This window comes from Dama dama, chromosome 5 (assembly GCF_033118175.1).
Source record: "Dama dama isolate Ldn47 chromosome 5, ASM3311817v1, whole genome shotgun sequence".
NCBI lineage: Eukaryota > Metazoa > Chordata > Mammalia > Artiodactyla > Cervidae > Dama > Dama dama.
This window is the reverse complement of record NC_083685.1, coordinates 589,137-603,465: the sequence shown is the minus strand read 5'-3', so window position 1 is coordinate 603,465 and position 14,329 is coordinate 589,137. Positions and strand designations below refer to the sequence as shown.

The following is a 14,329-nucleotide window of genomic DNA, read 5'->3' as shown; positions in this document are numbered from 1 at the left end:
TGTGTGCCCTGCCAGCTTCGATCACCCAGGGAGAGGACCCTGCACCCCCGTGGCCCCCTCCGCGGGTCACGCTGTGCTTCACCTCCCACTGGGGAAAGAGCTCCACGTGTCCAGCCCTGACGATGGCATCGGGCCCTGGACCGGAGAGAGTCAAGCGAGGAAGATGCTGCTTCAAGCGCGGGGCCCACAAGCGCCGAGCTGGGTGTGGAGGCGGAGTGGGGGCTGCAGGCCCGGGCAGGCGTTCTGGGCCCTCAACAGCCCCCGAGGCTGCCTGCCTGTGTGGGGGCCTGCAAAGGCCAGCCTCCCCCCCTCGGGGTCCCTCCCCTCCTCCTGCTCTGGCTCCAGGGTCTCCCCCACACCCAGCCAGCACCCCGTTCCCTGCAGCACCCAGAGCATCCCTGCCTGGCCCGCCCCCCAACCTGCATGTCCCCCCATCACTGTGCTCTGACCCTCCTGCTCCTCTCTGGTCCCAGCTGTCCCCGGGGTGACGCTCCCGCTAGCGTGGGTAAGCGGATGCTGGCAAGCAGGGGGCACAGGCCTCCTCTCACATGTGGCCGGGACGTCTGCAGGGGGAACAGGCCTGCGGGCTCACTGCTGGCCGCGGGGGCGCCACCCACCGTGAGGCCCTCACCTGGCCATGCGCGGCCACCGCCTCCTCTTCCGATCCGCCTGTGCTCTGGACACGCGCGCACCTGCGGGTCTGACACCAAGGGAACAGGGCCTTTAGACGGGCCCCTCCTCCCGCCGCTGCCGGCGTCCAGCAAGGGCCCCGCCCCGGCCCCAGCCCCTTCACGGCCACAGCCACGGACCCTGGCCCCACCCCTGTCTCCCCATCACCTCCTGCGGCAGCCGAGGCCCCCGTCCTGCACCCACTCCGGGTCCCCTGCCTGCAGGAAGGATCTCCACACCTGGCCCCTGAGGTCCTCCTGGGTCTGGCCTCCTGGCCGCCCAGCCACTCACCGTGGGCCCCAGTCCTGCTGGCGGACAGGCCCCTGAGCCCCTGCCCACCTCTCCAGGCTTCGTCAGGGGCCGCAGCCTCCACATACGAAGCCTCTGGGAGTCACTGCCTGGGCAGGCGGGCGAGGGCCCAAGATGCAGCAGTCCTGGCGGTGGAGCCACACGCCTGCCCAGTGGCGGAGCGGGATTCCAGGGTGCATGGGGCCAGCGGGGGTGCAGATGCCCCAGGAAGCTTGTGAACTCCTCCCTGGGTCAGCAGTGGTCAATTGGGGCCTGGGGGCAAGGCTGGGCGGAGGGGCCTTGGGAAGGAGCACCTGCTGTGTGCTTCCCAGGCGGGGGCACCACTCAGAGAGGGCGGGCGGCCGCCTGAACCCACCCAGCGTGGTGCAGGCCGCGCTGCGAGGCCCTCCTGAGGTGGCCTGAGGCGCCGGCTGCTCCTGCGGGCTGCCCCACTGCCCCAGCCGGGCTCAACCCCACAGCGACTCCCGGGACCCTCAGCGCGGCCTCCGGGCCAGCCGTGCACCTCCCGCCCGGCACGCTCTCACCAGCTGGCCGTTCAGACCCTCAGCAGCCCCTCTGTCCCCATCCTCCGCGGGGCCTGACCTCAGCCCTCAGCCTCCCCGAGTCCAGTCCCAGCTCCATCACTGCGCGTGCCTGTCACGGCCCAGCTGCAGGGCACTCACGCCCTGGGTGACGCTGAGCCACCTTGGGCCCCGGGAAGGCAGGGCCCGCTCCTGTCACCCAGGGCCTGACGCCAACCCTCAAAGCTCTGAGGGCAGCATCCCTGGGCCTGCGGTCTGGCACTCACAGGTCTGCAGCCGGGAGCACCCTGAAGCCCGTCCAGCTTGACCCTGCCCCGAGGGCCCCGGCAGTCTGACACACACATTCTGGGCAGGGCCCCTGCTGCTCTCCCGAGTCTGCAGGCCTGACGTCCCTGGAGAACCAGAGGCCACGGTGTCCTGGGAGAGGTAGGGCGTGAGGAGCAGGAGCCACAGCAAAGGGCACCCCGGACAGAGTCCTGGGGGCAAGGGAGACAGGCCAGGAGGGCGCCTAGCTGGGGACCTCGCGGCTGGCCCCTCTGAAGTTCCGCTGGTTCCTACTGAAGCCCCCAGAAGAATGCAGGCGTCGGGTACGTCCCTGCCGCTGGCCTCTGGGCCTGGCTGCCCTGCCTGGGGACCTTCCGCGTGGGCCTCCTGCCGGGAGCTCTGTGTGGTCCAGGCGTGTGCACACGCTCCCCTCCCAGCAGCAGGCGAGCCCCGCTGAACCCCCACACGGGGTTTCTGGGTCACTCCCACCCACCCAGACACAGGACGCCCCCTCCCCGAGCACCCGTCCTGGGCAGCGAGGACAACAGGACCATGGGGCTCACAAAGGACCTGAGCCTACGGGGGCGGCGGTTCCCGGGGCGGGAACAAAGCAGGTTGACGCTGCTTCCAGGTGCAGAGACGGTCTAAGATGCAAAGGCAATGTGCCTACCCAGGCTCCCAGCGCTCACAAAGGCCCAAGTGACCTAATTCAGGATGCTCTGCCCAGCCCCAGACCCCGCCCCGGGCCCCACCCATTGTGTGCCCTCCCCACAGGCCGGCGCCCGCCAGCCACCCCTTGCCGGGTCACAGGCTCTGGCCGCCCTTCGCTCCGTGCTCTCACAGGACCTGTCCTAAAGCCGGGCTTGGATCCCGGCAGCTCCTGCAGCCTGCACCCCCCGACCCTCTACTCCACGTCCCCCGACCCCGACGCCGGGACCCACCCATTCTCACAGCGTCCGCCTCCCCAAGGCCCTTCCCTGCCTGGACCTCAACTCTACCTTCCCTTGGAACGCCAGCCCACTAGGGCTCCACACCACCGGGCTGGGCACTCAAGAGGGTCCGAGCCGCCCTTGCCCCCTCCGCCCCCTCCCCCATCAGAGCAGCCGCTCCCAGGCCCGGCCCCCGAGGCTGTGCTCGGCCCACCTCAAGGCGGTGCCGGGAAGGAGGCCCTCCCTCGAGGGACAGGATCTGCTGCAGGGTCAGTCCCCACACCCAGGAGGGGTAAGCGGCGGGGGGCCGGCACGCTGGCTGGACATGGGCGGCCCCGGGCTGACTTGGCACAGGGCGGCACGGCGAGATCGCCAGTCTTGGGTGCCAGCTTCCTCCCTTCTGGCAGGCCGCGGGGCTCTGTCAGCCCAGTCAGCCTTCCAGGGCTCCAGGGCCTGTCCCCCACCCAGTTCCCACTCCGGGCAGCCTGGCTTTATGACTTCACAGGCTGAAGTCACGCGGGGACAATGCTGGGCGTTCCACACCTCCAAGTGCAGGCCCAGCCTGGCCAGACGGCTCCCCGCAGTGCTAACAAGGACGATGCCCGCTGGCCCGAGAGGGGAGGGGATGTAGAGGGCAGTGGCGCAGGCCGCTCCGGGCACCATGGACGATGCCGCGGTCCTGAGGAAGAAGGGTTACATCGTGGGCATCAACCTGGGCAAGGGCTCCTATGCCAAAGTCAAGTCCGCCTACTCTGAGCGCCTCAAGTTCAACGTGGCAGTCAAGATCATCGACCGCAAGAAGACGCCCACCGACTTCGTGGAGAGATTCCTGCCCCGGGAGATGGACATCCTGGCAACCGTCAACCACCGCTCCATCATCAAGACCTACGAGATCTTCGAGACATCCGACGGCCGCATCTACATTGTCATGGAGCTCGGCGTCCAGGGCGACCTCCTCGAGTTCATCAAGTGCCGGGGGGCCCTGCACGAGGACGTGGCACGCAAGATGTTCCGGCAGCTGTCCTCAGCCGTCAAGTACTGCCACGACCTGGACGTCGTCCACCGAGACCTCAAGTGCGAGAACCTTCTCCTCGACAAGGACTTCAACATCAAGCTGTCCGACTTCGGCTTCTCCAAGCGCTGCCTGCGGGACGGCAGCGGCCGGCTGACGCTGAGCAAGACCTTCTGCGGGTCGGCGGCGTACGCGGCCCCCGAGGTGCTGCAGGGCATCCCCTACCAGCCCAAGGTGTATGATATCTGGAGCCTGGGCGTGATCCTCTACATCATGGTCTGCGGCTCCATGCCGTACGACGACTCCGACATCAAGAAGATGCTGCGCATCCAGAAGGAGCACCGCGTGGACTTCCCGCGCTCCAAGAACCTGACGGGCGAGTGCAAGGACCTCATCTACCGCATCCTGCAGCCAGACGTCACCCGGCGCCTGCACATCGACGAGATCCTCAGCCACGCGTGGCTGCAGCCCCCCAAGCCCAAGGCCATGGCCTCCGCCTCCTTCAAGCGGGAGGGCGAGGGCAAGTACCGGGCTGACTGCAAGCTGGACCCCCGACCCGGCCCGCGGCCTGAACACCGGCCTGAGCACAAATTGGGGGCCAAGACCCAGCATCGGCTGCTCGTGGTGCCTGAGACCGAGGACCGGGTGGAGGAGCGGCTGGCCGAAACCTCCAGGGCCAAGGACCACGTCTCCGGAGCTGAGGTGGGGAAGGCGAGCACCTAGCGGTGTGGAGGGCCTGGGGGGCGTGGCTCCGTGAGCGCCCCGTGGGCTAAGTAGGCGGTAGGAGCTGAAGAAGCCACAGGTGCAAGAACAAGTAAAGTCCGTCAATTAAACCGCTATTTTGATTACGTTCTATTAGCTTTTTTCCACTTAGTAGCAGAGACCTTAAACCCTGACCACCAAATAAACCACAGTGTACAGCAGAGAGGCGCGCGGAGTCTTTTTCTCTGGGACTCAGCACCCACTCCCTGCGTCCCGGGGGCTCCGGAGAGCCGGCCTCGTGGGCACAGAGTCCACGGCCTCCCACCAGGCCCCCGCTGCCCTCCCACCCGCCCGCGCCCTTCAGGCAGCCCATCCTCAACTCCCACTCACCCTTTGGCCCTTTAGAACTTCTGGCAGCGCCCCCTTGCCCCCTCCAGGCACAGCCTTGCCTGGAGGGCGCCCTCTGCATCTCACTTGCAGCCCCCCCAGACCTCCGACCCCAATTCCTGGGGCTCCCTCAGGCCCACACCCACCCTTCCCCACTGGGAAAAAGCATCAAAAACAGCCCTTTCCTGACCCCATGGCGCCAGCCCCACACCCGTGATGCCCAGGCAGGGCTCTGCCCAGGAACTTGCAGGAGCTCCGTGTGGAGGAGCGCAGACCAGCTGGACCCCAGGCAGCCTCCAGGGAGCCTGAGGACGGCCTGCTGGAGCGTGCCTGCTCCAAGTACAAGAGGCTTGTCTAAGCGGACCCCACACTGCCTCTCTGAGCACGACCTGACCCCACCTGAGGCTTAAAGAGCCCGCTGGGACTCCCTGGGGAGCTGGCCCAGAGCAGAGGAGCAAGGGGGCGGGGTCAGCCCTGCCCTGGCTGGAGGTCAGGCGCTCAGGAGGGATGGCTGAGGCCACTGGGAAGGGCCTCCCATGGGGAGCAGCCGCGTATGCAGCAGGTCAGGCCTGGCTGGGGAGCCTGTGGACTTGCGGCACAATGGCTGAGGGCTCTGCCCCCCGAGAGGAACAGAAGTGGGGGGCACGGGGGAACGAGGGGCCAACTCAGCGCAGAAGGCAGGCCCCCCCGCCTCGGTGGTGCCACCAGAAGCCACGCAGGAAAGGCTGGACACCCTGGCCCGAGGTCACCACCCAGCGGCCCTGGGCAGGTGACGCAGGTATGAGGGTGGCCTTGGGGCAGAGGCAGCCCCCGTCAAGCCGGAGGCTCTCTTTAGTAACAAGTAAATAGAACGGGCAGGGTCCTACAGAACAGGGTATCAGCCTGGTGGGCCTGGGGACTTGGAAAGCTGGAGTCCCGTGCTGGGCGGAGAGCCGCCCCGCAGACTCCATGGAACACCTAGGGCCCGGCCCTAGAAGAAGTCTGAGGCCTTGCGCCGGGCGGGGAGCTGCAGCAAGTTGTCCGTGATGCAGGCCGGGTCCTGGCTGAGCGGGGTGCGTGTCGCAGAGCCGGGGGCTGGCGTGCTCGTCGGGGTCTGGGGCCCGCTGGCTGGGGTCTTGAGGTGGTTGGCGCGGGCGGGGGACGGGGTGTAGCTGGCCCGCAGGGCTCGATCCGTGTACTTGCTGGCCGTCCTGCTCACCAGGCGCTGCAGGGCCGGAGACATGGCGGGACTCAGGCCCTTGGGGGTGAGGCTGCAATGGGGAAGGCGTGGCGAGAGGCAGGGTCAGGCCTGCCCAGCAGCAGGGCCCTCATTCCCTGGGAAGATGCCTGGGGGACGCATGCTTGTTCCTGGCTGGGATCCTGAACGGCCGCACCCTGGGCCGTGGGGCTGGAGGGGATCCCGACCCTCTCCAACGGGGGGCGATGACCCTGACTCCACAGGCGGATGGGAGCTTACGGGGACAAGGCCTAAAGGCGCCCCTTAGAAACGCATGAGAACGGGAGCTAGGGACGTGTGAGGGGCACTGCAGACACAGGGGAGACGGCCCGGCCCAGAGCCGCAGCCACGGGCCCAGACCCCGGTGCAGAGTGCGAGGCCCGCCCCTCACCTGGCCAGGTTCTCTGTCACTCTCCGCAGGGCCTCCTGCTTCTTGGCCCGGTTCTTGGCGGCAGCCTCGTTGGCCATCTTCAGGCCCAGCCGCTCCCTGCGGCCCGGCTCCAGGATCTAGAGGACGGCAGGCAGGCTCGTCGCGGGTCGTCAGCCTCCTGACCCCCACCCTGAGTGGCCCACCCCCTGCACCGGGTTCTTGTGAAGCTGGCACCACCCAGCCAGGCACTGGGACCACTGTCTGGGAAAGGCCCTGTTCAGCCTGCTTCCCGCTGGCTACCAGGTGTGATGGCCTCTGCGTTTCTTTAAAGAACTTCAAGATACACGTCCTGGCCCATCTTCTCACCGGCTCTGTGTTCCCTCCCTTGCTCACACAGCGTGCTGGCTGTGTTACCACATCACACACCCTCCCGCTGTCTGGCTGTCAGCTTGCAGTCAGACCCTGGAGGGCTCCCACTGCGCTGAGAGGCGCCCAGGGCCCAGCGCCCACTCCCTTCCCGGCTTCTTCCTCTGCGGCCGCATGGACACCCCTTTCCTGCCTCCCTGGCGCGTGGGCCTGAGGCTCACTCTCGCTGTCTTAACGCTCAGCGTTCTCATCTCCCTTGAACCTGTCCTGCTGTGCACCAAGGAACTGGCTGTTCCTGTCTCCACACGCCCTCGAGAAGAGGGCTCCGTCGCCCCCTTGCCCTGGTCCTGACCCGCCGGCCACGGCGGCGGACTTTAATGCCTCGGTGCACACAGCGGTCCCCAGGCTTTTCCCAACTGTTGTAGCATCCCAGGCTGAGGGCCCCGAGGGCAATCTGGGTTCTGGAGGGATCCCTGCTGTAGGGGGGAGCGCCCACCCCTCAGCCCCTGCTGCAGCTCCCTGCTCCCGGAGCTGCTGCTATAACGGCTGTCACTACGGTAACTGACGCTGTCTCTCCACACCTCACCACGTATTGCCGTCCAGAGAGGACCCCGCCCTGCTCCACAGACAACCTGGACTCCAGACCCTGCGCTGGTTCTTTGGGTTCTCAAAGCAGGTGAAGTGATCCTGGACCCTTCGGTCTTGGGGCGACCCCCCACTGGCACTCCACAGTACTCCTGAGGCTCCGGGCACCTCCCTCACAAGCCACGCCCAGTGCTGGTTTTTCCCACAAATCCCACGACATCACGGACCTGCCTTCCCAGAGCCACTCGGGCCCTACCAGCCACGCGCTGGCACCTTCCTGGGCCTCCCCGTCCCCACACATCACCTACCACCCAAATCCCCTGCCTGCCTGGCCCACAAAGGGCCTCCCTTGTAGGGGCCCGGCCTCGGGAACCCCCACGCTGACTGATCCTGGGACCCTGGCCGGGGCCACCCAGTCTGGATCCCCCGTAACCAGAGACCTCCCTCTGCAAGGACTCAGCCGTCCCGAGGGCACAGCTGCGTCCGATGGATGCTGGGGTTTCGGGGCTCCTCCCCGGCTGCAGGGGAGCTCCTGGCCCAAGACCCCCGTCTCTGAACAGCCCCGTCCTCCGGACCTGCAGGCTCACAGGGGCCACGGGGGCTCCCCACCCCCGTCTCCCAGCCAGGCCCGAGCCCCGCCCACACTGGTCCTCAGCGGAGGCCCAGACCCCACAAGAAGCCACGGCGCCGCCCCAGCATCAGCCCGTCCGCTGTGCACAGCCACGGGAGCGCGGCAGATCCCCGGACACCCATGCGGCCCCCCACCCACCACGCCGACCCACCTTGAAGGCTGGCCCCGGCGTCCTGTCCACGTAGGGCGTGTCCGACCCTTCCACTCTCAAGGGCGTGTTCTCGACCTCCCCCCAGGTCATCAGCGGAGACTCACTCACACCTGCATGGAGACCGCCCACAGCCACCTCAGCCAGGGGCCACCAACGGGGGCCGCTGGCCCCTCCTTCCCAGGGCGGTGCCCCGCTGTGTCTGCCTGTGCGAGGGTCCGGGGGAGGGGCCTCCAGAGGAGCCGGGCTGGGCAGCTGGACCCTCAGGCTACCACAGGGCCGGGGAGCCCCAGAGGACACCCACGGAGATCTGGAGTCTTCCAAGTGAAGCCCCCACCCCGAGTCTGGTCAAACCACGGTGCCTTCCCAGGCCCAGAGGCCAGCACATGCCCAGGAGGCCGCCCCGAACCTCGTGAGCTCACTTAGGTATGTCAGCTCCGCACACCTGCTGGCCTGAGACCCACGACCTGGAAACATCACCCCAGGACTGACAGGGACCCCCGGCGGGAGCACGAGTGGGCAGCCTGAGAGGCGTACATGCCCCCAGGATCCCTCAGGCCCGGCCTGCCCACCTGCAGGGCCCTCATGCAGCCCCGGGGGGCCCAGGTGCACCCCACTTCCTGCAGATTAAGCGTGGTTTCCACACACGCGTCCACACGGGACAGCGCCAGGCGTCTGAGGTCGGGCCCATCTGAGAGCCCGGCGCTGCATGGATGCGACCCTGGGCCCCGGGGCGTGGGCAGGCCCCAGCAGTCCCACAGAGGGCACGTCTCTCACCAGGGGCAGGAGAAGGCGTGGCAACAAATCCAAAGCCGCCGACTCGGGGGGATTCGTGGGGGATGAGCTCCTTGCCGTCGGGGCCCACCTTGCCCTGTTTGTGCTGAAGCCAGAGGGGAGGTGGGGTCAGGGCCAGGCCGCACCGCGGCCTGAGGCGCAGACACTGCTCAAGCCCAGGGCAAGTGAGGAGGACCCCAGCGCTGCCAAGGCCTGTCGGAGCAGCGGCCAAGGGATGCGCCCCGGCCTTCCACAAGGGCCACTCCTGACACCTGCTAGCTTTGGGGGCCCCTGACTTCAGGCCCGGGGCGGGGGGTGGGGCAAGGCATCTGTGAAGACCTCCAAAACAGTGCCCCCCGCTCCGGCCTCTCTTCCAACCCCCCCGATCACTGGAGTCACTGCCCAACATGACTCCCGGGGTCAGCTCTGTGGTCCGCCACCCCGAGCCTGGCCCAGCCCGCGGATCCGGCTGCACGCTGCCTCCCTTCTCTCTTACCCCTGCCCCACAGGCTGGCACACACCTGACCCACCTGTCTGACCAAAACAGGACCTGACCTCAAACCCCTGGATGGAGAACAGACCCACCCTCAACTGTGCCGCCAAGCCCTGCCGAGCCCAAGTACGCCTGAGCAGAGAGCTGCTGGCCCAGCCCTCACCTGTGCGTTGAGGGCGGCCGCCTGCTGCAGCTGTGACCTGCTGAGGGCCTGGCTGAAGGGGTCCCTGAGGAAGCGCGTGTTCTTATGCACCACCTGCCGTGGCTTCTTGAACAGCTGCTCTTCGTCGGGGACGCCTGGTGGAGGGAGCAAAGCCCATGGCGTCAGGGGGGCAGGCCCGAGGGAGACGAGCTGGTCCCCACGGAGCACAGCCTGGGCGCGCACGCCTGTGCTGACTCCGCCTACAGACCCCACCCCCCCAACTCCCCCACCGCCGGCTGCCCTGAGAATCTGGACCCCTGAAGGCCCAGAGAGGAACACACCCTGAAGACCAGTCCACCCCGCAGGCCCTGCCCTACGCTCACCCTCTGGGTAGTACATGAGGGAGTTCTTGGCCTTGTACTTCCAGGTCTCTACTCCGGCCTGGCCGCTCTCGACCGCCTGGTGCTCGGCCGACGGGAGCGCGAGACTGTCCTTCTGCCTCTGTGCCATGGGGGAGCAAGGGTCAGGGAGGCCCCGAGCCCTGGCCCAGGAAGCCCGCCCTGAGAGAGCACCGTTACCCCGCCCCAGGCACCTTCTCAAACTCCTCCTCAGCCTGGTAGAGCCACGCGTGGCGCACCCGGCCCCTCTCCTTGGCCACCTCCATGATCTCCCGGAAGGAGGCGTTGTCCTCGCTGGTGTACCGGCTCAGGAAAACGTCCAGGCTGGGCAGCGGCTCTGCCGCCTCCTCCTCCGCGGCCTCTCCTGTCCAGGGCGCCATGGCGTGAACACCACTGTGCACCTGCTCAATCCCGGACACCCTCTGCCTGGCCGTGGGTCTGTCTGTAAGACCCCACACCGCCAGACAACACCCAGGGGTGGAATCAACACCCCCAAGCCGCACAACCTCCTATCCGCTGAACGCCGGTGAAGTGTGTGCTCTGACTCAGGCCCAGATGGGGTGTCGAGTGTTAAGAGTCACAATATTACAGTGGGTCCCCCGCGGCACAGTGAGCGGCCGGGAGACCAGACGCAAGATTCCCAGGGCACAGGCGTCTGGAACACCCCAGGCAAGCCCGACAGCGCGAGGGCAGCGGGACGCTCACTCACCGTCACCGTCCTCCAGGCCACGGCCCCGGGCCCTGGCCTTGCTGCCCACCACGCTGGGGCCCGTGTGTAGCTCAGGGGTTTCAAACGTGGCCGGCGTGACATCTGGGGGACAGAGGGGGTGGGGTCAGGGGGCCTGAAGCATCAGTTCAGAGAGCAGCCATGCCCGGCCCCACGGGACTCCTCTCACAGGGTGGTGGGGGCTCTCGGGACATCTTGCCCAGGGCGGAGCCGAACTTGATGGCGATCTGGCGCATCCGCTCCAGGTCTCCATTCTCCTCGGCCTCCAGGTACTCCTTCTGTGCCTGCAGCTTCTCCACGTCAGGAAAGAAGTCCCTCTGGATGACCGTCTGGAGGCCCTGAAGGACAGGTCAGATCACAAGTCAGAGCCTCTGTCTGCCTCCCCCGGCTGCTTACCCCACAGAGTGTGTGCTGAGACCCCAACCTCCATTCAGCCCAAAGATCCCCAGAGCTTGGGAACACTTCCTTTTTTCCTTCTTTTTTTTTTTTTGGCCCAGCTGTGTGCTTGTGCGACATGGGATCTTGGTTCCCGATCAAGGATTGAACCCGGACCTGCAGCAGTTGAGACCATGGAGTCCTGACCAGAGCACCTTCAAAGGCTTCTCTCTCTCTGCCTGAGTTTCATCCTCCTTTGCCGCCTTCACCTCCACATCAGCTGAACCAACCTGGCTGTTGCCACCTTCACCCCGCCCACGGCCTCCTATTTCCAATCTCTTTCACCCCACCACCAGCACGGGTGGAGATTCCCAGCTTCACACCTCCAGCCGGACTCGCCGCTGAGCTGCGCGTCTGCCCGCCCAGCTGTCCACTAAGACCACTGCCTGCCCACCCCACTTGTCTCCCAAACCTGAGTGACTTCCTCGAACCTCCTGCGTGGCTGCGGTGGGGCGGTGTCAGGAGACGAACCCGCTCATCGATGCGGCCACCCTGGGAGCCAGCTTGCGGGGCCCCCAAGCCCTAGCTCCCACCACCACCGCTGCCCAAGAAGGCCTCTCCGCCGCTGTCCAGACCCCTGCTGACTCCCTGACAGATCCCTGTCTTTCGGGCTCCTCACCGCGTGCACACACCCACCCCCGCGACCCCCTGCAGCGCGGACAGCTAGCCCCACACTCCAACGGCTTGGCCCCCCGCCTGTCCACACGCCGGGGGCGAGGACTCAGGCTGCCCCACCGCCTCGGGGGAGCGCGGAGCGTCGGGAACCGGCGGGGAGCGCGGGGCGAGGAGCGCGGGGCCCGGAAGTCGCGGGCGTCCGCGCCGAACGCTACCTCAATGTACTCCTCTTCGTCCAGGACCCGCTGCCGGCCCGTGGCAGCCCCAGCCTCGCCGGCTGCGCGCTTCCTCCGAGGCCCGGACGCCACGGGAACCAGCTGGGCGCGAGCTGGCGCGCCCGGCGACGCCATCGCTATCCCAGCAGCGCCCGGGCGGCGCAGGCGCTGCGGGGCGGGGGGCGGGGCCCGCCAGGTGCGCAGACGCCTGAAACAGCCGCCCAATGGGAGAGCCGCGTTCGCCGACGTACTGACGTCACCGCGAGCCCTGCGCCTCCTGGGAGCTGTGGTCTTCGTCCCGCCCCGCTCTGGTCACGGCTCTCTGGGCTGTGGACGCCAGAGGGCGCTGTGGTACGGGCTAGGAGCTAACCCCGAAAAACTCCAGTTTTGTGGAATCTGAAGGACTTGAAATTCCAGTTTCTTGCAAGAAATCACTATATGGGCTTCCCTGGTGGCTCAGGTGGTAAAGCGTCTGCCTGCAATGCGGGAGACCCGGGCTCTATCCCTGGATCGGGAAGATGCCCTGGAGAAGGGAATGGCAACCCACTCCAGTGTTCTTGCCTGGAGAATTCCATGGACAGAGGAGCCTGGTGGGCTACAGTCCATGGGGTCGCAAACAGTTGGACATGACTGTGCGACTTCACCCTACCCTAATCACTATATACACTTCTATGCTATTAACAAAGACACACGCTTCAGAAACGTTGGCTATATTTGGCTTCAAAATTTTTATTCAAAGTTTAGGCAAGAAAAGAAATGTCTGGTCCCTAAGTGCCCGAATTGGCTTCCCAGAAAGCTGATCCTTAATGAAATGGACAAGAAAATTGTCTGAGCATTTTCCAGGAACGACCATTTCTTTCCGAAAGGAGGTTGTACATTATGTCAAGCAAGTTCTGCCCCAGAAGGATTCAGTACAGTTAAGTAGGAAATCCACTGTATGGTTCCTGCCCTTGTTGGAGCTGAGCATGAGATGCAAAAGACCACCCCACAAACAAACAGCGGGCAGGTTCGAGGAAAACGAATCCCACCCAGGGGACATCTTACCCAGGGGGCATCTTACCCACGGGGCATCTACCTAAGGGGCATCTACCTAGGGGGCACTCGGGAGACATTCCCCTGGAAGGGAGTGGTTGCAGACCCAAAGGACAAACAGGCATTGACGACCACATGGAAGGGGAGAGCGTGTGCAAAGGACCAATGGGAGGAGACACAGAGTGCAAGGAACAGCGAGGTGGGAGCCCACACTGGAGGGCCAGGCTGCACGGACCTTGTGGGTTACGGGTTGTGGGTCACAGTGAGTTTTGTCTTTGTTCTGTGAGCCGTGGGAGCCCTGGGAGTGCTGTAGGCAGGGGAGAGGCAGGTTTGGACTTGCATCCTGGGTTTTATGAGAATGAGTCATAGAGGAATCAGAGTGGGTGCATGTGGACCAACTGGAGGCAACTGCAATGGCCAAGTCGAGAGGGGACGGCAGTTCTCATGATTGGTGCAGTCGAGGCTAGGGAGAAGGCAGATTCTGGGATTGTTTGGGGAGGTCATCGCCTTGGCCTGGGCTTCGTGAGTGAGAGAGAGGAGGAGGCAGGGTGCATGCTGCTAGCTCTCTGGCTCACGTGCCTGGGATGCCTGGCAAGAGCTGCCGGGGACAGAGTGACTAGAGAAGCCCTGGGCTTCCAAATGGAGCTGTCAAAGGGACAGCTACCCAGCACAGGGGAGAGGCCTGGGGGCGGGTGTAACCATGGGATGGAGCTGGGACTGGAGGCTGAGGGTGGAAGAGACAGACCAGGGCGCGGATGGAGATGAGCGGGAGAGTGTGGGCTCAGCCTCAAGGACAGCTGTGTTCCTGGCAGCTGCGGGTGGCCTGCACGAGACAGCTGGAGAGAAAGGAAAAACCAGGAGGGCAGCATAGTGGCTGGTCCCGGGGCACAGAGCTCTGATCACGGGTGCCCCACACCTTGACAAAAAGCCAGTCAGCCGACAAGGGCTGGGACCAGGGGAGTGGGGTGTCCCAGCTTGGGCGGAAGCCCTGCAGGCAGGCTGTGCAATCTCCAGGGATAAGGCCAGGATTCATGGAGATGAGCTCCGTGACAGCTGGAAGTGTGCATCCTGTGTGTGTGTTGGGGGGGGGGGGGCGAGGGCTGCTGTCCTGGCCGGGACCCCACGCGCCCTGTGTTCTCCAGGCTCACCTGCCCTGGAGGGTCCTGGGAGCCGCAGCCCTGGCTTCTAGACCTTCCATGAGGGACTGTGTTTCCCGCCAGATACTGCCCACCCCCATTCCGTCCAGGACGCATGAGGAGGCAGAACAAAGTCCCCATGCCAGATGGCGTGGGTGTCAGGTGCCAACTTGGGGACTGAAGCCTTGTCTTCACGCTGTCCTTCACCCTGGGGGCAAGATGGCAGAGGGCAGAGCAGACACTCTCCAAGGGG

At 65.9% G+C, this 14,329-nt stretch overlaps 2 protein-coding genes across 3 annotated transcripts; one reads left to right on the top strand and one right to left on the bottom strand.

The window, feature by feature from the left end:
* Positions 1–3,208: 3,208 nt before the first annotated feature.
* TSSK2 (testis specific serine kinase 2) lies at positions 3,209–4,427 on the top strand. Its single transcript, XM_061141349.1, has one exon. It carries the CDS (start codon positions 3,354–3,356, stop codon positions 4,425–4,427), a length of 1,074 nt encoding a protein of 357 aa, XP_060997332.1. The 5' UTR covers positions 3,209–3,353.
* Positions 4,428–4,528: 101 nt separating this feature from the next.
* On the bottom strand, positions 4,529–12,056 carry ESS2 (ess-2 splicing factor homolog). Of its 2 annotated transcripts, none has more exons than XM_061141347.1 (10): positions 11,909–12,056; positions 10,813–10,981; positions 10,626–10,727; positions 10,111–10,280; positions 9,902–10,019; positions 9,540–9,673; positions 8,887–8,989; positions 8,113–8,222; positions 6,401–6,516; positions 4,529–6,043 (listed from the first exon to the last, which is right to left on the bottom strand). In XM_061141347.1, exons 1-10 carry the CDS (start codon positions 12,041–12,043, stop codon positions 5,764–5,766), a joined length of 1,437 nt encoding a protein of 478 aa, XP_060997330.1. In that variant the 5' UTR covers positions 12,044–12,056; the 3' UTR covers positions 4,529–5,763. The 2 variants fall into 2 exon arrangements, with proteins under 2 accessions (XP_060997330.1, XP_060997331.1); XM_061141348.1 differs by having other exon boundaries at positions 5,862–5,997.
* Positions 12,057–14,329: the final 2,273 nt, after the last annotated feature.